Source organism: Cavia porcellus, unplaced genomic scaffold, assembly GCF_034190915.1.
Source record: "Cavia porcellus strain 051 isolate PalLab524CR breed Dunkin Hartley unplaced genomic scaffold, mCavPor4.1 scaffold_11, whole genome shotgun sequence".
Taxonomy (NCBI): Eukaryota; Metazoa; Chordata; class Mammalia; order Rodentia; family Caviidae; genus Cavia; species Cavia porcellus.
Window position 1 is genome coordinate 32,816,729 of NW_026947494.1, and position 25,000 is coordinate 32,841,728.

General features: G+C 42.9%; 1 protein-coding gene, 1 long non-coding RNA gene and 1 pseudogene across 9 annotated transcripts in view; 1 reads left to right on the forward strand and 2 right to left on the reverse strand.

The window, feature by feature from the left end:
- Window positions 1-1,022: 1,022 nt before the first annotated feature.
- Window positions 1,023-1,156, reverse strand: LOC134478186 (U6atac minor spliceosomal RNA; annotated as a pseudogene).
- A 12,276-nt stretch (window positions 1,157-13,432) lies between these two features.
- Window positions 13,433-24,497, forward strand: LOC134478080 (uncharacterized). 2 transcript variants are annotated; one of them, XR_010050448.1, is made up of 4 exons: window positions 13,433-13,690; window positions 17,442-17,496; window positions 23,066-23,228; window positions 23,307-24,497. It is a non-coding gene; the product is annotated as an uncharacterized LOC134478080 (long non-coding RNA). The 2 variants fall into 2 exon arrangements; XR_010050447.1 differs by having other exon boundaries at window positions 23,066-24,497.
- The window catches only part of Dab2 (DAB adaptor protein 2), a 50,458-nt gene continuing 40,847 nt past the window's right edge, over window positions 15,390-25,000 (reverse strand). For 6 of the 7 annotated variants that reach the window (XM_063258113.1, XM_063258112.1, XM_063258108.1 and 3 more), the window contains 4 exons: window positions 24,492-24,658; window positions 19,694-20,310; window positions 19,032-19,141; window positions 15,390-18,471 (listed from right to left, as the gene is read on the reverse strand). In XM_063258113.1, coding sequence (XP_063114183.1) covers window positions 18,406-18,471; window positions 19,032-19,141; window positions 19,694-20,310; window positions 24,492-24,658 — 960 coding nt within the window. In that variant the 3' untranslated portion in view covers window positions 15,390-18,405. The remainder of the gene's footprint in view (window positions 18,472-19,031; window positions 19,142-19,693; window positions 20,311-24,491; window positions 24,659-25,000) is intronic. The other variant, XM_063258107.1, reaches the window with a different exon arrangement.

A 25,000-nucleotide genomic window follows, 5' to 3' on the forward strand; every position in this document is an offset into this window, starting at 1 on the left:
ATTACACAAATGCTGGTATTCCTCAGGGTTCTGTTCTCTCCTCTGTTTACTTCTCTTAAAATTAAGGCAGACTTCAGACCCAGAGGTCTCGGAGGATGGCCTGTTGAACTTTGTTTACCGGAATCTCATGGTTCTCATTCTCCAAATACAGATTCTTAAACATGGCAATTAAAAATATGCATATGCATATAATACAAATATATAAAACATACACACATGCTCACAGAGTTTGTAGTGTTATTCTCCAGCTTAACACTCTTTATGTTCTAAGAAATCTCCAGACATACTTGATTTATTTATCCCTAGTAAGTTGAATTTCTCATCTCTAAAGTCAAACCCTGTCTCTGTCAAAGAAACTCTTCTTATAGTCTTTCAGTTAATGAACAACTGCTTACTCTGTCTCTTGGGTTCCCAAATACAGAGGTCATTGTTTCCTTTATTACATTAATGTTTGACAGCACACCAAAGTATCAAATAAGCTCAGAACAAATGTAGTTTTTCCTTAGTTATTATATGTTTAGTTGATATCACTCCAGTTCAAGTATATTTTGCTTTTAGAATTGGAATCTTGACAGACATGAGTATTTGAACATCAAATTATATTCAAGTTTTAAAAAGTCAATAACATATAAACCCAAATAAAATAAGGAATAAGTTTTTTCTTCTCTCTTTTTTGTTTTTGTGGTACCAGGAATTGAACCTAAGACCTTGTGCTTGCCAGGAGAGATAATGTTTTGAAAATTTCTGCTCTCTAGGGTTTTCTATTTGGAATTTATGTGTTCTGATGCTTTGCAGCTTTAAGGTTCAGCCTTGAAGCTCAATGATCAGGTAAGGAGATGTAGAAGCAATTGGAGCCCAGGATTTAGCTCAGTGGCATAAGCACCTTCTGGCAAGTGCAAGGTCATGAGTTCGATCCCTGGTCCAAAAAAAAAAAAAAAATTAGCAATTAACCCTTGGTGACTGTTAAAGCAGTGGGGGGAAACTCATTATAATGCAGAAAGAAATATTGATGAATGGAGAGAATAAATTTTGAGAAATACTTTGGGGCCAATGTCTAACCTCAAAGCATGTTAACTCTACGTGTGTTCTCAGGCCCAAGAGCCTTTCCCATCCTTGTCGAAGGGGAATACTAACCTTCTCTCCATTCATACAAGCTGCATCAGCATGTTAAGAAAGTTGAGGGCAGGCTATACATGTGACACAGGGGCAGAGCACTTGTCTAGCATGTGTAAGGTTCTGGGTCCCAGGACTGGAAAAAATATTGGAGGCCAGGATATGTTTCCATCCTTGCCATCTGGGACTCTGGGATGATAACTTTTAGACTGTCTCAAGATGGAAGAATCAAACTAGAAGAAATGCATCTGTGCTATGATGTTGAGGAGAGGAGGAAGTAATGGATTTGGCTTAGGTTTCTTTGGCTAAGAAATTATCAAAAAGGCCTCTTTTCACTGGGATAGTGGCTCATGTCTGTAATTTCAGCACATGGGGTGACTGAAGCAACAGGATTGCAAGATCAAGCCCGGCTTGGTAGACTTTGTGAAACCCTGTCTCAAAATAAACAACTAATCATGATGGGGAGTGTAGCTCAATGTGAGGGCTTCGGGGTCAGTCAGCAGCAAAGAAAACAAAAGAAGGAAGAAGAAAAGAAAAAGGAGACAAAGAACAAAGAGGAGGAGAAGGAAGAGAAGAAGGTGAAGAGGAGGAGACAGAAGGAGGAGGAGGAGACAGGAAGAAGAAAGAGAGGAGAAGGGAAAGGAAGAGGGCTGCGAGGAGGAGAGGGAGAAGGAGGAAGAGAGGGGGAAGCGGGAGTAGAAAGAGAGAGAGGAAGAGAAAGACAAAACTGTTCACTCTTCCCTTTCCCTTGAGGAAGGCTGGGCAGGAACCTGGTGGGCTCACTGGGAGTTTTGCTATGATGGGACGATAGGGCCCCGGAGTTGAAGGCGACAATCAAAAGGCACTTACTGTCAACGCTCAGAATCTAGTGAGTGGGCCAAGAAGGGGCACGAAGAAGCAGGGAGGAACCAGGCTGTGTAGACAGGACCCCGAGATCTCCAGTCAAATTTCGGCTGTAGATACCCACAAAGTAGTGACCAGGTAAGTGAGGTACATGGCGCAGGCCTGAGAGAAGCAGGAGGCCGCATAAGGACCCTGCTGAGGATTTCTTCTCAGCATCTTTCTCTATATGCACTGCAGAACTGAGCCTCTTGGAGAATATCAAGAGGAAGGGGAAATTTTTAAAAATTTTAGGGGAGTCCTAATTAGTGGATTAAGCTTGCGGGACCTCACCAAATGTTGGTACCCACAGCCCACAGAGTAAAGATTTATACAGACTATCTGATAAAGAAAGAAATGGAAAAGAAAACAAATTAGGGACACATTTTCTCTCTTGGCCAAAGTACAATATAAGCAAATTTTTGACCCCAGTTTCAGAAGTTTGCCTGCTTGTCCAGATATGTTCCACTAATCCTTCTCTGTACATGTGGCCAGTCAATAATTATAGGTGAGTTAAGACAGGAACTTAATCGTGTTTCTGGTCCTGCGTCAGCCTTCCATTTGTTTTTTTCTACTTGCTGACCTGTGCTTTCCCCCGGGCTGGGGCTTTGTGCTTATCACTGCGAGAAGCTCTCCAGCTTTGTGTTTGTCTGCTTGCTTAGCAGCCTCTACAGTGCAAGGGTTTGCGTTTGTCAAATTGACAAGGAAATCACCACTGTAGGTCTTCTGAACTTTGCAAAACTTAGGAAGAGAGAATTCAAAAAGCATTGTGCAGAATGTATGATGTTTTCCTCAATGCATAGTTTTGATCCCATTCGTTAAGGGAGATGTGGCCATATTTTAGATTTAATACAGCAGCATTAATGTTCTAAAGTGTACATGTGCACAGTCTTCTTCAGTGACTGTATGTGGTGCTTCATCCTGATTGTCAGCCTCATCTGACTGAAAAGTACCTGTAAAGTTAGTAAAGTACACTTCTGGGTGTCTCTTTGGGGGGTTTCTGGAGACGTTTGCCTGTAGGACAAGTATAGGGAAGGTGAAGATCCGAATTCTGAATGTAGATCGCATTGTCCAGTAGACTGGGGGCCTGGATGCAGCAAAAAGCAGAAGATCCCGTTACAGCAGCCTGTAATCCCAGCACTGTGGGAGGCCAAAACAGGAAAGCCACAAGTTCAACCCAGCCAGAGCAGGTCAGCGAGACCTTGTCTCAAGAGGAAAAATAAAAAGACCGGGGGAATCAACTCACTAAGAAGGCCCTGGGTTCAATACCCAGTACCCCAAAAAAAAGGTACAAGGAGGAAAAAACCAGCGAGAGAATTCTCCCTTTCCCTCTCCTTCACTTCCTCCCCCTGCCCATGTATCTCTTTGCTGGTAGCCATGAAGTAAGCTACCACATTTCTCCACTATGATTGTTCAGTCTTATATCCAGCTTCCCAGGCACTGAAATCTTAGAAATCATGAGCCAAAATAAAACTTTTTCTCCTTTAAATTGTTTTTCTCAAGTATTTGTCACAGTGACAAAACAAATTGACTAATGGAAGGTTTTTGCCCTAGTATAAATTACTGGACATCATGGCAGTGGTCTAATGTGGCTGAAGGCCGAAGTAAAAACAGCACTTGCCCTGATGACCACTTCCTCCTCCTTCCCCTTTAGCCCTGATTATAACTTCCTCTTTCTTTTCCCATGCAAGTGAAGAAAATTTTAATCGATTTCTTGCACATCATCAATGCCTGCCCCAAGTGCCACTTCTGGTCAGAGGTCACATACCTTCAGCCCCCTCCGTCTCCTTCAGTGGAAAAAAACGGTTGAGCTCCCCGACATTGAGCTTATGGGAGTTCCTCTCCACATCCTTAATGCAGGCATTCTTTTTATTTCTTTTTGCTTCTCTATCGTGCTGGAAAACCCTAACATTTTGGTGCCGTGCGACTTGGATTGTGTGTTTGCTCCAGGGGGTCACCCCCAGTTTTGAGCTCCCCTGCCCATGGCCATCCTTCCTTCCTCTGGGACCTGCCTCTTGGCTGTTGCTAGCCTTCATCCAACACTGATCCACCTCATGTGTCACAGGTGAGCCACCTTTCCATCTGGGTTTTCCTGTCTCAGTTTCTGAGTCTACAACAGCTCTTACATTCCTTGGACAGGACTATTGCTCCATGTCCCAAGGCAGAGCTGTAAAAGTTTGTGAGCTCATGTTGGGAACCTCTTGCCATCCCCCGGACAAAGATAATGACAGGATACCCTGAGACAGAGCTGTTACCCTCTTATCCACTGGGACCCCCCTCCAACTCTGTGACAACCCATAAATTGGGGCTTTCTTTTCTCTGTCACACTCTCAAAACAGGTGATGACTTCTTTTGGTAAGTGTGATCCAGGACCATTCTCATGCTCTTTGGGCAAGGCTAAAGCTCTCACATCCTGATGCAGAGTTGTTCTCTGGGATCATTTCTAATTCTGTCACTATGAGGAATACTATTTCCTGTCCCCCCAAAAAATATACCTCTGGGTTCCCTGGTTTGTAAACTTGGTACTCTTGGCTTCAGGAAGCCCATAAAAACTAAAAATTGATCTTTTACTGCCAGGTATCTTGGCCAACCTACAAAGTTGATGGCATCCCATGGCCTAAATGGGGGGGGGGGTGTTTGACTGCTCTAGCCTTCAAGATTTATGTAACTTTTTCATGGCAGTGGTAAGTTGGTAGAAATATCTTATACCTAGGACTTTTTCACTCTAAGGATGTGTCCTTCTCTCATTCAGTTGTGTACAGCAAGACAAGTACTTCTGGCTCACTCTACTGAGGAAGGGATCTCTCTCTTCCTCCCCACCAGACCCCTTAGATGATGTGTCTCTAGCATTTACTGCCCCTTCCCCATATCCCCAAGTCCAAACCCCTTGGCCTTCTCAACCAGAGGTTTCTGAGCCCCCTCCCCACTTCTTCACCCCCAGTGGCCTCTAATTCTTCCCCTACTTCCTCTCCCCAATCTTAGACTCCTCAATCCCCTCAACCTGAGCCATCTATCCTATTGGACGGTTCCTTTTCTTTCCCCTCTGTTCCTGTGTCACCGTTCTCCCTGCTGGCTCACCACACTTGGTCTTGCATGTTTCAGCCACACATAGCAAACCATATTGTATTTGATTGCCATCTTATGATCCCATAGGTCCCAAACATCTATGATGGCTCAAATCTATAATCAAGTGTTGTTTAGACAATGTTTTCTCAAGCCTACCCATTCACCCTACAATTCTCCCATTTCCCTGGCACTCAAGCCTAATGGACCCTACTGTCTGGTACCAGACCTTAGGGTAATCAGTGATGCTGTTACCCCAGTTCACCCAGTAGTGCCAAACCCTTGTGCTCTCTCATATTCCTCCCTCCACTACTCACTTTACGTCCTAGACCTTAAAGATGCTTTTTATTCTTACTATCCCTAAATACACTGATTGTCAGAATTTCTTTGGGCTTATGTGGGCCGACCCAGACACTTTCAGGTCTCAACAACTGTCTTGGACAGTGCTCCTTCAAAGGTTCAGGGATAGTCCTCATTTCTTTAGCCAAGCTCTTGCTGCTGATCTTACAACTCTTGACCTCAGACCTCGCACTCTCCTTCAATACACTGATGACCTTCTCCATTGTTCCTCACCCCCTACATTAGCCATGCAACATACAGTAATCTCCTCAATCTTCTCTCCAATCTTGGATACAGGGTTTCTTTTGCTAAAGCCTAAGTAGCTTCCCCAAAGGTCAAATATCTGGGACTCTCTCTCATTCCTACCACTTGTTCCATCATCACAGTTTGCAAGGCTGTTCTCCAGGCGTGCACGACCAAACAACAGTTTCTATCCCTTCTGGGTTTAGCTCACTTCTTTCACCTTTAGATTCCTAACTTTGCAGCTCTAGCCCAATCCCTCTTCAAAGCTTCCAAGGGCTTCTTAATAGAACCCCCTAGGCCCCACTACACCTATACACACCTCCCTGCCCTTACCCTCCCTGATTTCACCCAACCCTTCACTCTATACACTACCTCTCAAGGTCACAATGCTGTAGATATGCTAGGATACAAAAAAAGGAAATTCTATTCAAAAGGTAGCCTACTTGTCAAAACATAGTGTGAGGATGGGTCCCTCGTCTCTGAGCCCTTGCAGCTACAGCTTTACTGAAACAGGAAGCTTAAAAGTTCACATTAAGACTGTCTACAGCAGTATACTCACCCCATCATCTAAATGAGCTTATCTCACATGGGGCACTCCCTGCCCTTCTCACCTTCAACAGGTCCATCTACTCCTCTCTCAAGACTCTTCTATCTCTGTTGCAGCTAGTAGTTCTCTCAATACAGAAACTTTGCTTCTAACCTCAGGAAAACACCCTCACCATGACTGTATTGAGGTCTTATGGATGACGCCCATCCCTTTCCCTCACATTAGCAGCATACCTCTCTCTAGCCTTTGACACATGGGTCATAGATGGCAGTTCAACAAACATTGACAATAAGAAGATAGCAAGATATGCAAAAGTTAAGCAGTCAAGTCATAGAGACTAATCTACTGCCACCTGGGACAGCTTCATAAAGGGCAAAATGTATTGTTTTTACATGAGGTCTTCCCTAGCAAAGGACAAAATCATAAATATATACTGATTCAAAGTACACTTTAGCATTTTACACTCCCATTCCACCATCTGGCAACGAAGAGGTTTTATCAACACTCAGGGAACCCCCATCATTAATGCACTTCTCATCCTTAAACTCCTAAAATCAGCCCAAATCCCAAAATAAGCAGTAGCTATTTTTTATAGGGGGATCAGGATTCTACAGACCCCATTGCTCAGGGAATGCCTTTGCAGATATGCAAGCTGAGTTAGCTGCACAAAGGCCATGATCTTCTCATCTTCTCCCATTTGTCCCAAACACTCTACCTCAACCTAATTACTCACCAAAACAACTACAATTGTTTCATAGACCAGGTTATACCACAACACTCAGGGAGAGATTTTTCAAGGATCAAAACTTGTTCTCTCAGATCAGCAGGGCTTAGATATCATCACTGACTTATACAACTGTGGCCATAGGCCTTACACATCCCAGTAGTTATACATCTTTTTCTGAGGACTATCATCCTTCTGATTACTCACACCTGTCACCTCTGTGTTAAAAATCTTTCCTCAGGACCCATATCATCCCTTTCCTTTCCCACACATCAATTTGGCAGACACACCCCTGGTCAGGACTAGCAGGTAGATTTTACACACATGCCCCACCTCAAAACTCTCAAATATCTTCTTTCCTTTGTCTGTACTTTTTCAGGATGGATAAAAGACTTTCCCACAACCAGGGCAACTCCTGATGTAGTTATTAAAGTCCTGTCACAAAAAAATTATCCCTAGGTTTGGTCTACCTCAAAGTATCCAGTCAGATAATGGTACAGCCTTTATTTCTCAAATCACTCAACAGATATCCTCAAGCTTACACATCACCTGGTGCTTACACATTCCATACCATGCACAGTCCTCAGGAAAAATAAAAAGGCAAATGGCCTCATAAAAACACATCTCATAAAACTTATTTTAGAATGACACCAACCCTGGCCTCAACTTCTCCCCTAGCCTTAACCAAGCTCAGAGCACTTTCCCAGACTCCTACCTTTCTAAGCCCTTTTAAACTCATGTATGGCCAACCACTCCTACTCCACAATCTTCCTACCTCCCAAAGTCTTCCTCCTCTTGCTGACTACATCCTAATTCTCTTCTTCCTCTGATACTTTTATGACAACATGCTGATCTTTGTCTTCCCCAATCCTCTGATGGGGCCAAACCAGATATTCCCATATCCCCAGGAGATCTAATTTATCTTAAATCTTCTAAATCTACAGGACTGCAACCAAAGTGGACCCCTACCTGGTCTTCCTCACAACTCTGACATTGATCAAGGTCACTGGACTGCCATCCTGTTTCCAGGTCACTCATGCTAAGCTTTATCTTCCTAACCCTAACACCCTTGACTCTAAATATCCTAAGTGGTCATCACATCTCCTATCTCCCACCCGTCTCTGTCTCACCAAGGGCCCACAGCCAAAACTTTCAGACTAAGTCATTTTTTGTTATCCTATTTGGTTCCTGATCCCTTACATTCCACTGGTTATTTTTTTCACTGTAGGATTCTGGGCAGTCTTTCCTAAAAAGTTCCACATTATACATAAAATTGTTTGCATAGTGTTCTATGTAATAACTACCTTAGTTCTCTCCACTCTCAGCTGTTTAGTTAAACATGAGGTCCCTCTGGGTCTGGGCTCTCAACTCACTTATAGTGACACAGCTACAGCCCTCCCCTAGTCTATAATTTCCCAAACATGATTCAACTGTCAGGCCTTGCATTTCTCATGCTTCCCATTCTCTCCAGCTCAACCCATGGATCAAGGACAAGTCCTACCTACACTTTTACTTTTGCTCTTTAAGATGGGGGAGTAGTTGCCTCCTGTAACTTCACCCCTCCCAACTCAATGCTCATTTTTCAGATTCCCTATGGTCACCTTAGACCTTATGCCCAAACCTGGGATAAAGGAAAACCTAGCCAGAATGGAATAACTTGCCAATCTATCAGTTAAGCTATAGATATTCTTCCTCACCATGATCCTGGTAGAATGACACATTCAGATCATAGACATCCTTCTTCCTCTCCCAGGTCCTTTAATTATGATAGTGACCTGCCTCCTCATGGTGTCTTGCCTTTTTATTTCTCCATTCTAGGATGTGAACATTCTCCAATGATGAATTCCTTGTCTGGGCTAAAGCACCTACTGTCAGCTTCTACGTGGGCATCAACTGTCATCCCGTCAACCCTCCAGAGCCCCACCACAACACCCCTGTCCAGCAGGAAGTAGTCAGAGAGACTCATCGCCCTCTCCTAACAGCAAAAAGATGGGAATGAAAGGTTTCTGCTCTAGTATAAAAGTATAAATTACTGGACATTATGCTGGTGGTCTAACGTGGCAGAAGGCCAAAGTAAAACCAACACTTACCCCATGATCACTTCCTCCTCCTTCCCCTGCAGCCCTGATTACAACTTCCTCTTTCCTTTCTCTGCACATGAAGAGAATTCCAGCCAGCTCTTTATGTATCAGCAATGCCTGCACCAAGCGCCACTTCCAGTCAGAGATCACATACCCCTCAGACTCCTCCACTTCCATCAGAGGAAAAAGTTCAAGTCCTATGGGTTTATGCTCTTTTCCACATACTCCATAAGGCATTCTTTTTCTTTTTGTTTCTTTATTGTGCCCCCAAACTCTAACATCTAACACACTGAGTAACTCATACCTAGTTTCACTATGAGCAGATACAGCATAACTTCTGATTTATAAGATGGAAGAAATTGAGAGAACATTTCTCACAATCAATCTTTTACAACACATGGCAACATCTTACATTAAAAACACTTATGTATGCTAATGGAAATGTCTGGTTTAGCATGGACTGCGTATGAGGTTCCATTGATGTGTAAATATTCACAACAACTTGTAGAAAATCAAACTTTGAAGTGATAATTCATTCTGAAACTGTGTTTCAGAGAGGTCAAATAGGGATCAATTTGCCTCATTAAAAAGATTAAAAATAATTTTTCTTGTATTGTTGTGACAAAAGTATTCATCACAGGAACTGTAAAGGAAATACTTGGAAAAGGAATAAAAATCTTATTGATTATAAGATCTAGGATAAAGGTAGTGGTGTCCTCTTTTGAAGACACCGGAATGGTTGTGTGGTTAACAAGGTGACATGTAAGGATGTGGTTTGCCCTGGAGATTTTACTTCAGTCTCTTTCTAGCTGTGTGACCTTAGACAGTTACTGAAGCTCTTTTTGCCATTCTGTACAATGAGGAGTTCATCGTAGCAACCACCTCAGAGATTTGGTAAGGAAATTAAATCGTGTATTGACATATGATCAGGACAGTATCTGACAAATGATAAATGATTGCTAGTCTTATTCATTAACTTTTGTAGACCATCCCTAGATTCACTATTTTTCCAAACTAGTCATGCTGTGCTAGCCAAAAGATAAAGTGGAGAACTGTTAAGCACTCAAGCAAAGTTTTATGGTCCTCTTTCTGGTATCTTTACCACTGAAATAGCACATTTCTTTGAGTTTAAATTAGGTTAACATTAAAGCCTCTTTCCAGGTGGTGGAGGTACACACCTCTAATTCCGGCACTCAGGAGACTGAGGCAGGAGGATTGCCATGAGTTTGAGGCCAGCCTGGGTTCAAGATCAGCCTGAACTGTGTAATGAGACCCTGTCTCAACAAGGAAGAAGAAAAAAAGTTAAAGCTTTTCATGCAGCAAATTTACTTCCCAAGCTCCCTTCCAATTTGTATTATTTTTATGATTTTCATGATTCCAACACCAGGAACCAACGCTCTGGAATCTGCAGCTCCCACCTTCTAGGCAAGATGCCTCCCAATTGGCTTTGCCACCCCAAGTGCTCTGCTGTCCTTCCCTGAGTGTGCTATGAAGTCCTGGGAAACTGTGATCTGTATTTGTGGGGTAGCTGGCTTTGGGTGAGATAACCACTCAGGCAGGTGGGGTTGCACTAGCTAATCCATCCCCATTTCCAAGTCTTCTTCCTGGTGTCGTCTTCACAGGGTGCAGCCTCGGTAGCAACACAGAGCTCAGCTCTCAGGAGTGCTCCACAACTGACTCAACACTTGCTCTGGCCCTTTCGACATTCTCAATTATCTTATATTTGAGCTTTTGTTTGAGAAGAAAAGGCTAATGGGAAAATGGAGCATGTCCAAGAATACAAGAAATATGCACAGTGTGTCCCCTCTTCTGCACTACTGCTGCCCATGAGCACAAACCTGAGAGCAATCCCACCACAGATGTGAGTGCAGAGACTCAGAGTGGAAATGAGTGGAAGTGGGTTATGTTTTTGGCTGAATGGAAAGAAAGGTAAGTGGAGACTGGGAGGAGGCACTGACCGTGTGAGAGGCCACCTCGGAACCAGAGCTTATTTCCCGCACCAGAGGAAACAGTGAAAAAACACCGTCCTCTTTCTTTCTCATGTTTCTTTCTTTGCTTTAGCCAACCAGTGACACTGGATATAGACATAGAAAGGAAAGGACACAAGAAGCCATAATCTCTTTTAATTTTTCAGGTCCTTCTTTACTTATCTGTGAGCTAAAGGTAGGAAGTACTGGTAGAATGTATAGGTCCTGACAGGGAAAGCAGAACCCTGGCCTTGTGGCACATGCTTGGAATTTGGGGCAACTTAGTAGAACCTGGCTCAAAACTTACACATAGAAAGTTAAAAGGGCTGGGAATGCAGCTCAGTGTGAGGGCCTGGGTTCCGTCAGCAGTACAGAAGGGGGGGGGGGTCAGAAGAGGGAGAGAGGAAGAGAGAAAAAGGATAAGAAAGAAGGAGGAAGGAGAGAGAAACAGTGGAGCCAGTCTTGTGCAGTTTTTACTGTTCTAGTAAGAATGGAGTTCACATATTAAAACATGCATATAGTTTATGCAATATGAATCGTGTAATTTTGGCAGTTTTACATATGAGTTAAAGTTAATTGAAAAATTCATACTAATATTTTAAGATTTGGTCTTACTTCAAACAATGTTAAGCAGGGAATGGTGGTGCATACCTGTCACCCCAGCACTCTGGAGGCTGAGGTAGGAGGATCGCCCTGAGATCAAAGCAGGCCACGCTGAACTACCTGGTAAGTTCAGACCAATCTGAACTACACAGTGAGGGCCTGTCTTAAAAAAAAAAAAAAAAAAAAAGGAAAGAAAGAAAAGACAAAGCCCAAAAACCCACACACATAATACAAACAGAAGGTATAATATGCTATGACAAGTCTAGAGAGAGTGCAGGAAGAAAATGTTGTATTTGGCCTTCAGTGGCTTTTTTTTTTTTTTTCTGCTTTGGGAAATATTGATACATACAGCACTTTTATTTTGCCCCGATCTTCATTAATTATGTGACCTATACTGCTTCTGCCTGTATTTCACTGTGGAAGGGGATAAGGCTAAAAGCTCGACTTCTCAGCCTCCTCTGCATCTAGAAGTGGCCATGTGTCTAAATTTCCAGGAAAAATGACATAGCTGAAGTCTTCTGGGAGTCAAGGGAAGAGTTAAGTGCCTACAGCAAGGATCAGCCATGGGCTGGGCTGCCCTTTCTGCCTGCCTGCCTTGAACATGCATCATTGTGGAGCTTGGTGGCCATTTTGTGGTCATGAGACAATAAAAATGAGAACAGAGAGTCACAGTTGTCAGAGGGAAAAGCTGTGTGTGAGTCTGTGTCCTAGATCTTGGTGAGGTGCTGAGCAAACCCTAGCAGCCACCAACCTAGATATTTTTGTGAAAAAAGGGAATCTGTACTGTGATGGACATGTTTGTCTCTCCCCTCAAATTAAATATTGCAACCTTAATGAGGTAGTGATAGAAAGCAGGTCCTTTGGGTAGTAATGAGGTTCCCATGAGTCCCTAAAAGTATTAATGTCTTTGTAAGAATAGAATGAGACTCTCAGCTTAGCCTCTTCCCCAAAGGCTGACCAAAGGGCAGAAAGGGGATATTTAAAAAACACTGATGTGTGTGAGTCTTGGACTCAGATTCTCCAGCCTTCAGAACTGTGAGAAATTGTTTAAATCTTGCAGCTATGGGACTCATGTTAGAGCAGCTCTAAAACACCTTCTACTTATCCTTAGCCACTGTGAGCCTTCCCATTACTGTGTTTGGTCCACTCCTGATGGAGACACAGACTGAGAATCTCCAGGGTCCATTATCAAAGGAAGACAGTCCCTTCAGCTTCTGGCCCTATCACTTCCTATCATGAAGGTATTAAACCAATCTTTCTGGCCAGGGAAGGAAGGGGACGCAAGTGTCACGTCAACCTTTCCATTCTCTTCCTACTGTTAGCTCTGTGTACAATGCTCTCATCCCAGCAGACCACAGACTCCATGATGATCAATTAGTTGATGAATAAGTAGGCAGTTTGGGAAGCACATTCCAAAAATGTCTGTAATGTCTGTGACTCAGCTCTGGGCCAGTTGGGTTACTAACATTTGGAACTGCAGCTCTCTCTTCCTCTCCCCTCCCCTTACCTCTCCATCTCTGTCCCTCCCCCTTCCTCCCTGCTCTTTTCCAGTGAAAACATAACTGAAGTCAACTAATGAAGAAAGAATTGACAGGAAACTACAACCAACATCATGAGAAAAACAGCCATGAAGACTGTCACTTTGGGTTTTCTTCTCTAACAATCTTCTTTGGTCACTGAGCACCCTGCACTGTGATCTCCTTAGAGACAAGCGCTTGTATGACTTCAGCACAAGTAGAGGTTTGCTAATTAAGTGCATGATTCCAGAAAAGCAAGGGCAAATGAAGGACTGGGTCACTCATTAGCTGAGATGACAAGTGGCTGGCTGTGTTCCATCCTCAGCGTTTTGCCAATCAGGACATGTTAACAGAGTTGTTGCTGGTACACAGCTTTGTTCCTGTCCATGTTTGGCAGAGCAACACAGAACCTGAATTTTAGTTACTTTTAGGAGAAGGGAATTATATAAAAACACATCATTTCCCAGCAAGAATTAGGTGCTTTATTATTTAGCAATCTCCTCAAACAGTAATGGCTTAAATATTTACCAGGAACTGTCGGGCAGCTGCCGTCTTTCACTGACTTTGTACTGAAACTATGCCAAGCATGTGGGCCGGTGCTCCTCACTCATCAGGTAATTCAGGAGTCAAGCAGCTCCTGAGCTGGCTGCATGCTCTGCTCTTCCCCGCTTTGCTTTTAGCACAGAAAAGGACTCGGTCACCGCCTAAGGCTCTTTTAACACCATCTGGTGCTCTTTTAACACTGTGATTAACATTTTGGTGGAAGAGTCCAACATCACTGGTTGAAAAGAATCTCTGGGGGCTGGGGATTTAGCTCAGCGGCATAAGCGTCTGCCCTGCAAGTGCGTGGTCGTGAGTTCAATCCCTGGTACCGATGAAAATAAATATTGATCCATTTACTTAAAAAAATCTCTGTACTGCTGCACAATTTTACAATAAAATACCCACAAGAAACTTACCCTTAAGAGCTGGAGACTCCTATAGTCACTCTGAAGCACAGGGTCATAGGTTATTATGATCTGAATGGAATGAAATTCCTGGGCCAGTGCTTCAGGAATGCAAGACTATCTCCAGAAAATCATTCTCTCCTCCTTTTGTACTGCTTTGTGTTAGACTGTTGCAGCTTTTCGCTTAACATATAGTATTTAATGCCTCCATGAAACCTCTTCTTAGCTTGAAGGGGTTCCCATACTATGCTGAACAACATAGTATGCTCAACACTGAAGCACAGGTCTGCTTAATACCACTACCAACAAATGAAGTGCTGATTCAGTTTTAGCAAGCACCTTCCTCTTCCTGGCCGGCAGTGGCTCCTACAGCACCATACAATGAATGCTGTTCTTTGCAATGAGCATAGTGATTTGAGTTTGGCTACGCACTGAATAAGCCACAAGGAAAGAACACACTGGCTCAATCAGCTACACGTACTGCAGAGCACTAGGTGAGCTGGGTAATTTGTGCAGCACGTTCTTATCAGTGGCCTCTCCTCATCTGCAGCTTGCTTCTGGTTTCTCTGGAAGTTGCTTTTGTGGGGTGTCCATTTTAGATTACTGCACCTCACTACTGTCCAAAAGAGATCAAGTGTCTTTGCAAAGGGGGTTAAAAAGACAGCTATGTCAGGTATTCAAGATAAGATGCATGAAAAGATAGCTTTTCCGTGGGTATATTTCTCCTTAGAGAAATTTGTAACAGCAATACTTCATGTCCTTGCAAGGTCTGCCTTGGGATTCTCCTCCTTGTAGTTCCAATAGATTTATTGTTACCCTTTTGTTGGGATCAAATTCAGAGTCTTGACCATGGTAGGGACAGTATTTACCATTGAACTAACCCCCAACCCTTCCCAGGTTTTCTTGAATTCTTCTACTTGGTCAGTTTCTAGCCGTGTGTTATGCTATAAACACATACCATTGACCTGCTTACCTCACACTGTAGCTGTCCTGAAGGGCCATAACCAGCCTAGACTGGTCGCCCAGGTAGTCTGGACAGGATCAGACGTGACTGAATAAAGACCAAGGGTAGGAGGCCCAGGGGAGGCAGTGTGGGACAGGATAGTACTGATGAGTGTTTTTGTGTTTGGCGTCTTATTCTGATACAGGTTTTACATACTAGGCTCCATTGAACTGCCAGCAATGAAAGCATGTGTGGTTCTGAGGAAAATATATCATTGAAGGAGACTGGACAGTAACTTACATTTATATTTTGTGGATTCTCACTTTCTCTTCATCTTTATCGACACTCTGGAATGTACTGTAACTCAGATTTACTTACTTTGTGTTTTTTCCATAATGGTCAACCCAAAGAAAAGGTCAAATATCAGAATAAACTGGTGGTAACACCAGAGATTTTGCCATTCCAGTTTATTGAAATGAGTAAATTTATAGCTTTAATTTGCATACAGAAAAGTAAAAGAGAAATTCAGTATGTACAAAACAGTTGCATGGCTGATCATCTCTTTCAAAAAGTCAACTACCTAGAAATAGATACCTCCAGTTTAGTACTTTTAGGTTTTTGGACCTTTAAAGTACTATTTCAAGTCTCTGTTTATGACTGAGTAGGAAGCCAGACAGAAAAATTATGCCACGTATAATCAACTATTACCATTAAATGCAAAACCACAGGACTTCAGCTTGGATTACTTGGAGCTAATCTATACAGGCTCCCAAGGCCACCTTGTTTAAATCCTGAGTGGTCATCCTCTTTCTCCCCAAAAAAGGTAACATTGGATGTGGTTGATTAACACCCACAAGAACCTGAGCATTAAGGGTCAAGAGATAACATTTTAAAAACCCCACACAAAACTCATTTTGGCAAGAACAAATCCCTCAGAACTATGCTAACAATAGGACTGAAAATGAACTGGGAAAGTTTCCAAGGTTATGGGAGAAAAATATTGCAGGCATTAGATTTTTGATGATAACCCCAAATATTTGTTTGTCACCTTCTCCCCTCCCATATATCTTCCTGCTAACTATGAAAGCATGGCCTCAGGAAAGTTTTCCAGTTACTTGATGAAGGTCCGGCATGACTTCCCCCACCAATAAGCACCAGGGTGTTGGGCACAGTCACATGTGCTGCTCTGTAGAGCACGGTCCTTCAGTGTTGAGTGGAGCTCAAATTTTCTTTCACATTCACTGCTGTTATGAACTTCAGCCTGAGGATGGTCCCCCGGTCCAGGGAAGGTTATAGGGTATACACATGTAGTTACTGGGACTAGCATTACTCAGGAGAAAGACAGGTTCCAGGTATGTGAACCATTTGATTCCAGATCTGTGAATCATTTGATATTGTTTTAACCCCATGAAAATCTATGGTTTGTAAAACCAACAACAAGAAGCAAACAAACAAACAAACAAATGAATGAAATAGCCTGGGAGGGGGAGGGGTACTTGAACCAGGAAGAGACTGAAAAAAGAATCAGAGGAGAAAGGTAAAGAGATGAATGTTTTTCCCCTTATTTGCAAGAGCTAGAGAGTTACCAAAAGGACAGTCTTGGCTGTGAGAGAAGTTGGTCTTCAGAAAGAAGAGAAACTATCTTTTAAAAAAGGTCCTCAGGTGAATTAGATTTCAGAGTATCTGAGGAGACTCTGGACTTTCATTTTATTCAAAACATTTTCTGTAAGTGATGGCTGGAAGGAAGTTCTTTTAAGAAAGGTATTGTTCTACCGGAATTTTAGGAAACAGAATGCTCACATTAAGCAAGGAGCTGGCTATTTACTCAAAACAGTAATGGGCGGCAGTGTCTGCCTGGCCCAACCAGACAGCGGAAGATGTGATGTTGTCTCTGAGGGTGCAGGAACTTCACAGGTATAAGAACGTGGTGGAAGGCTACTTCATTTACATTTGTGCTAAAGAGTTTAGGATCTTCATTTACTTAAAGCCATAGATTCAGCTTAGCTTTTAGCCTAGGCAGAAAGTGAAAGGAATTTTACAAGTGGAAGAGGCAATAAGAAATAAGGCAACAGATAACTCATTAAAGCTGAACAAGGACAGTGGACAGCACGTGTCTGCCTATTAGCTTTGTCCTTGACTACTAAAGCCAATCTTCTCCTTCCTCTGGATAGTCAGCATCCCAAGTTCCTACAGAGACACGGAGAAGAAAAAACTTGTGGTTAGAACTTTTGAATTAGTATTAAATGTCCAGTAATTACTACAAATGTCAATCATAGCATCTCCCAAGGCTCATGTGAGGAATTCAGTAAGATAATAAATGTTGAACAAGTAAAGTAATTAACACAAGTGCTCAGTAACATTAGCTGTTTTCTTTCACAAGTTATCTCCACCCAATCTACTAATATAATGGGTTATATTTATTAATTGTTGTGAATGTCTTAGTGCATCTAATTTACCAATTAAACTTTATTGCAGGTAGACATGTGTGGGGAAGCAGCGCACAGTGAATTCAGTACTATCCGAGCTTCAGGTATCTACTGGGGGTCTTGGATCTTCACCTTCCACGGATAAGGGGGAATGATCACAGGATGCTATACACTCAACCTTACTGTTGATGTCACATTTGAGATGCTTATACATTTAAAACAATTGTAATTATAGATGCGTTAAGGCCTAGTTTAGCGCCATGCTTCAGTGTGGCAATGCTTTAGAAACATGGACTTGGATTCTTTTCATTCTTTTTATTGTTCTGCCCTTACCAGTTTTCCCTACCTTCTCCAAAATGGAAAAAATACTTCCTTTCCTCACATAACTTCAATCTTTTAGATTTGGAACACAACAGCAGACCCCGGCAGGCACTGAGGTGGGCACACCTAAGAGCTTATCGAGGAAGAAGCCCACCAGAGAGGGACCAGCCTTCTGTTGAATTTTGATTTTTACCACTTCTGAAGGAGACAGTAAGAGCTGCAACTAACTTAGAGTTAATATCACAGAGTGACTGAGAGGGCTCACACAGAAATACAAGGCAGAAAAGTCGTGACCACTGTCTATTTAGTTGACTTGTTTGGTGGCTTCAAAAGGTTCTCAGAAGTAGAACATTTTACAGGAAACCAAGTTACTGTGGGAACACTTCTCAGCCACTTCAATATGAAGGCTAAAAAGTTAGAACGCTCAAAACATGTATGTTGTACTGAATTTTACTTCCATTCAGAACTGAAATATCAACGCTTATCCCATGGACATATCATATCTTGATGTGATTAATAATTCTCTCTGTAAATGTTCAGTCATTATTGAATTAGCCCGGAACAGATTTCTGTATCTCTTACTGATAAATTACAGACATTTAACTTCTTTCCAACCCTGAAAATAAAATCTCACTCTTTATCAATATCATTCCCCCCACAGACAAGCTTAGTGGGATCTCCTACTTACAGAGTTAGGCAAAAGGATTTCCAAAAGCGTCCCTATATACATCAGAAGATGCAGGTTGAGGAGAAGCCGTCTAAGGAAATATAATTCAGGCAAGAAATGTAACTACAGTCATAACAAAAACAAATTCTCAAATTCCTTTAAAAGTCATTTAGGTCCTAAACAAATCAATGAATGCATTTATGATTTATGCCTACTGCTTTATAGATGGTGATATATACTATTTATTAAAAATCAAGGTCCAGGTGAATTACCTGTGCTTCCACAATGTGGGAAATATTTTTATAAGCGATAGAATCATGGGTAGGAAATTAAGAATTTAAATCTTTAAATGGTTTTTAAGATAATATTTTGGTTCAGTTTCCTCTCAAAATGCTTTTACAAGCCAGGTGAAATGAGAAATGAATGGTGTCTTCTACCTATTATTTCTGAAACCCAGGAGAAAGTAGTCTCTGCAAGAATAATCTGAGTACAGTTTGAATGAATGTTCAAGGATAAATGTGAATGTTCTCAAGGATAATCTTAGCAAACAGATGCTATCATCCAGTTACTGCCAGACAAGGTCCATTCGGGAAGCTGTAGCGGTGTGTGGCATGGACTTTGGAGCATCAGCTTCTAGGAGTTGATACTTACAGAGGGTTGTGGTGAGCTGAAGGAATCTTTAGAGAAAGGATTCTCAAACGCTCTGTTGGTAGATTTGGTAACTGACAGGGCACCTTGTCTGGGAGCTGGCTTTGGTGGTTCTACAAGGCAAAATCCCAAGCAGTCAGTAAACAAGATGTCCTCCATTGTGGTACACATCCCTCATTCAGTTTACCCTTGAAACTTAATTATATACTTTTTTGGTACTGGAGATCAAACTAATTATTTATTTTTGAAATTTACACCAGTGGAATAAAAATCCCTGCCAAGTACTAGGATGCTTAATGATAACCATTTCAGAAGCAAAAGCTACATGTATTTGTGTGAAGTGGAAGAGATTCAGAGCTCCCTTAGGGCAATGGGAAATGGATGACACTTTATCAGACAATACTCCAACCCACATTTCAATAGTTCTTGGCAGCCCTCTTAATAACTATCACTAGAGGGCAGCATTGGGCCAATTTTTAAAATTGGCTAATCTTACATAGTTGGCTCCAAATGGTAAAAGGTTATGTTGCCTCTATAACCAGGGAGTATCAAAGAAAGCAAGAGTAAAACTATTGGTGGGTGAGAGGGGGCTCTTGTGAGGATCTCCTGGGCCCATATGACGGCACGAACAGTAGACGCAGCAGGCAGAGAAGTGGGTAACTCACCACTGATCTTGTTCAACAGTTGATTAGCATCAAAATCATCATGGTCCACACTCTCCTGGGGAATGCCGACTTTGCTGTTGAAATAACTGGAGAAGGCACTGGAAGTGCCAGAAGAAGGCTGCTCTCCCTTCCTGGAGGGCAGGGCAGGTGGCTGCCGCAGTTGGAAGTCCTTAAACATTTCTTTCACTTCTTTGACTTCTGTATCCCCAAGCGGGTCTAAGGCAGTGAAGGCATCACTGGGGATGTCCTTTGGAGCAGTTCTGGGAGGTGGCTGAGGAGGGCTGACCACGAGCGAGGGCAGCATGGAAGAGGACAGAGCAGGTGGTGGAGGAAAAACATTGCTCTGGAAAGGGTTCCCCAAGGAGCTTGCTGTGGGCCAACAATTGGGTGCCACAGATACAGAGGAACCCCAAGCTGCAGGGGGTGAGGGCGAGGTGGAGGTTACAAAGGACGAAGGCTGGTTCCAACACTGAACAGCTGGGCTAGCACCAAAAACAACCGGCTGGCTGAAAGCTGCAGGCTGGCTACCCAGCATGGCTCCCGGGACCATGGGAGTGGACTGATTAAAGACAATGGGTGGGCTCCACGGTCCTGCTTGCGGAGGGGACACTGGGACACTACCTGAAAGAAAGGAGAAGGGAGGTGTCAGGACACTAGCTTGAAGTGGCCTCTGAAGTTTTTGAAAGCATGAGTGTCTGGGAACATTCACAGAGCATCTATCTAGCCTTCATTATGCCTTGAGAATGACATGGAAACAAAAGCTCCGAGAGGTTTAATCACCCCCAAAGTTAATTGGCTAATACACCACAGCTAGCATTTGAATGCTGGTTGCATTTTGAGGCCCATGTGCTTTGTATCACAGCTTTGTGACTTGCCTCATCAGAAGGGTAACAATCTACACAAGCCTAATCATGAAAAACTGAGTCTTTATCAAACATAAAACAACAATAGCAACAAAACTTGATACATCTCAAAAGCAACTAGACCAAGGGTGTGGTGCCTCGTGCCTGTAATCTCAGCACTCAGGAGACTGTGGCAGAGGATCACTCTGAGAGAGGTCAGCCTGGGCTACACAGTGAGTTCAAGGACAGCCTGAACTATGTAGTGTGACCGTGTTTCAAAAAAACCAAAAACTGACAATCAAAAACCCAGACCAGAGCCCAACAACAGCATAACTGATCTGTCATATGCACATATCTATATAAAAACTACGCTGCTGGGGCTGGGGATTTAGCTCGGCAGCATAAGCGCCTGCCTTGCAAGCAGACAGTTGTGAGTTTGATCCCCAGTACCGATAAAAAGGAAAAAAACAAAACAAAAACAAAAAAAAAACTATGCTGCTGATGAAGTAATGAGGGCAATCTGCACGCTGTGACATACTGACTTTTCCTTTAGCAGCTGGCTTCTGCTCAGACTTAAGGAAACCAGCTATCACGCATGTGCATAAGCTCTCAACATGCTTCCATCTCAAAGAAGCCGTTTTGAAGCTGCCCTACTTGTTAATGCTGCCAAAACTGACACAGCTATCTGGATAAAATTTGGCCAAGTTAGTTTTAGATTTTTATGCATAAAAATGGAAGCAATAGTCCTGGGAGGACTGTTTCAAATAAGAGCACTGCCTGCCATGTGTCATTCACTAAACCTTGCCAGAAATTAGAATGGATTAATTGAGTAGGGGAGGAGAGAAGATAAAGCTGTACAGGGCAAACGATCTGGGTGGGGTGAATGGCTCAGTGCCTGCATCCTCGCCATGTTTATTAAGAATCAGTTAAATCATGAAAATCCAGGTCTCTCCAATCCCCCTTCTCTTGAGGGGCTTATTCCTAACATCTTTTTTTAATAGATGGGGCATCTTCTTGCCTTCCTCTTCCCAAGTGTATTAATGAGTCTGTTAAACTGTTACCACTAACAAAAACCTTAAGTTCAGCTTCATACTTCCTTATGGATGATACTGATATTCTGCTCTCAAAATCTACTTGCTTTGAGGTTTGGGGCCCACTGTTCTCTGATTTCTAATCCATTCAGATGAAGCTTTCGAACTTCGATTGGAAATATTTTTGCTTCTAGAGTGAGTAGTTCTTGGCAAATGGTGTTCAGAGGTTGATCTAGCCAAATATTCTTCTTAGATGATCTTAGCATTTAAATCCTTTATTGTCAGAAATGCTGGCCATGGGGTTAGGAATACATTTATACTCACAGAGAGACAGGTTTTAGAAAAGGCCACCTTAATCAACATGCCTGAAGGAACTGGATAAAGAATGTAACTAAAATTGAGAAGGTCACAGTCCCTGAGTAAAGAGACAAACTGGCACATGGGCTTTGAATCCGCCACCCTGTCCCCCCATTTGGCCTCCTTAATGGCCTGCCCTATTTTTTTTTTCTGAATGGTATATTAATTTAATTTTAGAGACATAGAAATCATTTACATGCAAGAATCTCTCTTCATAACAAACCAGGGGATAATTTCTCTTAGAATTTATAATATCAGCCCTAAACGTGGGCTTAGTTTGAGCAAAGTTATTGCTAGTGTTTTAAAACAAACTTGTTTAAATTTTATTAGCTGAAGCCAGAGTTTCTCACTAATAATTTTTGCCACTTTGATGTACCAAACCACAAAAAAAAAAAAAAAAAAAAAGTAGAATTGTATCAATTTTCACTTTGGACTACTTGGCTTTCCTGAGGCAAACTCATGGCTTAAGTCATAGGCAGTATCAGTAAGAATGATATTTGTGAAAGAGAAAATTATTTTATTTTCCAGGAACGAAAGACTTTCCCAGGATATGCTGATTTCAACCTTCATTCCCAGCTACCACGTTTCACATGTTATTTCTAAGACATTTACAGCCCAGTTGAAGAAAATAGTGACAAGGACTAAGGAAAAAGTAGCCTGGGTATAAAACTTTAATTTTATTGCCTTCTGAAGCTACATCAAAACATGAGGTAGCAAGCAAGTCAAAGCCGAGGGCTCAGCTTTCTGTAACTCCCTCTCCCCATCCCCCAGGTCTCCAGAAGAGACGGTCCCCCAGCTGGGTCTGGCGGAAGCCAGACCTACAACCTTCCATGGCTTGGCTGAGCATCCCTGCTAGTGGACAGGGGCTATACTGTAGAGCTCAGTCTGAGTTCCATGTCCAAACTTAAAAGCATCATCAGTATTCTGCAGTTGTATACCCCAAGGCCTCAACGGGGGCACCTCGCCAAAAAGCTTCACTTCGTCTGAATAAATTAACAGTTATAGGGTCCAGCTGTATTTTCAGGCTGACTTGTTAAATATTGGCTGTAAAAATCCCTCAGGGCATTGATATTAGACTACAAAGCTCTGGGATGTGATCTGGTCACAGGCATTGCATGCAAGTTTTCTGCCTTTCTGTGCAGGAAAGATACTAACCTGCTCTACTGGGGATGCGGGAAACAGGCCATGCAGAAAGGGACCCAAGAGACATGAAGTGTCTACGGAGAGTCTCTTCATGAAAATGCCAAGCAGAGACCCGGAACACAACGGCTTCTCATACTAACATGGATTTCAGCCACCTTGGCAGTTAAGTACTACCCCGCTCCCGCCCTGATATGATTAAACAGATTTATTGTGGGAGAACCAAAATATTTTTCTTTGCAGGAAAACAGTGGAGGGAAGGAGAAGAAAAAGAGGACAATGAGGAGAAAGAGAAAGTGAAGGACAAGGAGAAGAGAGGAGGAGGAGGAGGAGGAGAAGGGGAGGAGAGCAGCAGCAGCAACAGCATCCTGGTGAAGGACTTCAGGAGACAAAGAAAATCAAAAAACTCTTGTCAAATTTTACCACAGAGAGGGGAGAGTTCTTCTTTATCTACTGTACCCCGCCTCCCAAACCAGAGCCTATTTCAAATTTGTAGAGGTGCCAAGAAGCAGATAAACAAAGACATTCCCCGGCAGGACAGCAAGAAGTGATGCTGAGGTTTCTGAAAAACTGTGTGTACCATGAAATCAAAAAGAGTTGGAGGCCATGGATAAAGAGTAGCAGGACCAGCCCGCAGTCACATGGCCTTTCCCATCAGCCTGCAGCAGAGCTGCTCAGCGGCTGACGTAGCTAAGGAGCCTGTTACACATGAGAAGCCCAGCACGTCTGAGGTATCCGATATAATTCCCACACCTCTTGTAGCTTTATGCTTCTTCCAAATTCACGTTTTGAGGACTTGCCTTCTAACTCTGGGGAGACTCTGCTAGCAAAATACTGGCAAAGAACCGCTAAGGAGGAAGTGCTGACGACTGGGTGGGATGCATGACTGTTTGACACTTATCTCTGCGGAGGGACACAGCTGGGCCAGAACCTAAGACTTTCGCCACAGACTTGCTTCAGACTTCACTCCTACCTATCTTGAGGAATGCACTTCTTCACATGGGACGCAAGTGGAGAGGGGCTAGGCCTCCACCTGTTATGGCAGCCGACATGGAAGGCATGCATGTTACTATTTCCAACACAGACAGCGGACAAGACTCTTTCATCTCATCCTTTCACCGTGGAAGCTGCCCTGAACTTCACATTCCTCACAGCCACCTCCCAAGAAGACACGGCCAGTTGGTCCAGGTATCTTGATCCTGAAAACACATTTCTTGTCACGTGCCAACTGGAGGAGCTGAGTTTCAGTTAGGAGATGAGAGCATCAAATGACAATGGGTTACGCAGGAGTAAACGTGAGAGAAGAGCTGCCTAGGATTTTCGGTCTTACACCTAGGACCCCACCGAGGATAAGAAATGCCTTCCCCTGCGGATCATGAGTGTGTGACTGAAAGTAGCAGAGTTGTATCCAAGCACATGTCTCGGCACCTACCTAGACTCGCAAGAGGTGCCACCGGGGCAGGAACATTTGTTTTGAAGAGATCCAAGGGGTTGCTCTGGGGGGCTGCAGACTGTCCTGTGGGTGATGTCTGGCCTGGAGGTTCTGAGACGGGAGGAGCAAAGATGTCCGATGCAAGCAGGTCATTTGCTGGAGACTGACAGGGCAGGGAGGGAGGGAGAAGAGTTACTCAACAACAGGGAAATAATGCAGGCTCCATTGGCTTTCTACCCTCACCCCAAACTTGCTATCTACAAAAAGAAAAAAAAACTTCCTATCTTCCTATTACCAACAAACAGCTACGACTGCCAAAAATAAGTAAATAACATGAATAATACATAAAAGACCAAAAGGCAAGAAAGAAAAGCTAAAAATGACTACAACGGGTAGACTACTGGGGCTTGGGGACTGACACAATCTAGGACTTGCAAAATGAAATCTCATTTCATTAATTCATTTGTGGTCTTTTGATTGACTCAAGGCTTGAAGCTGGGAAAGG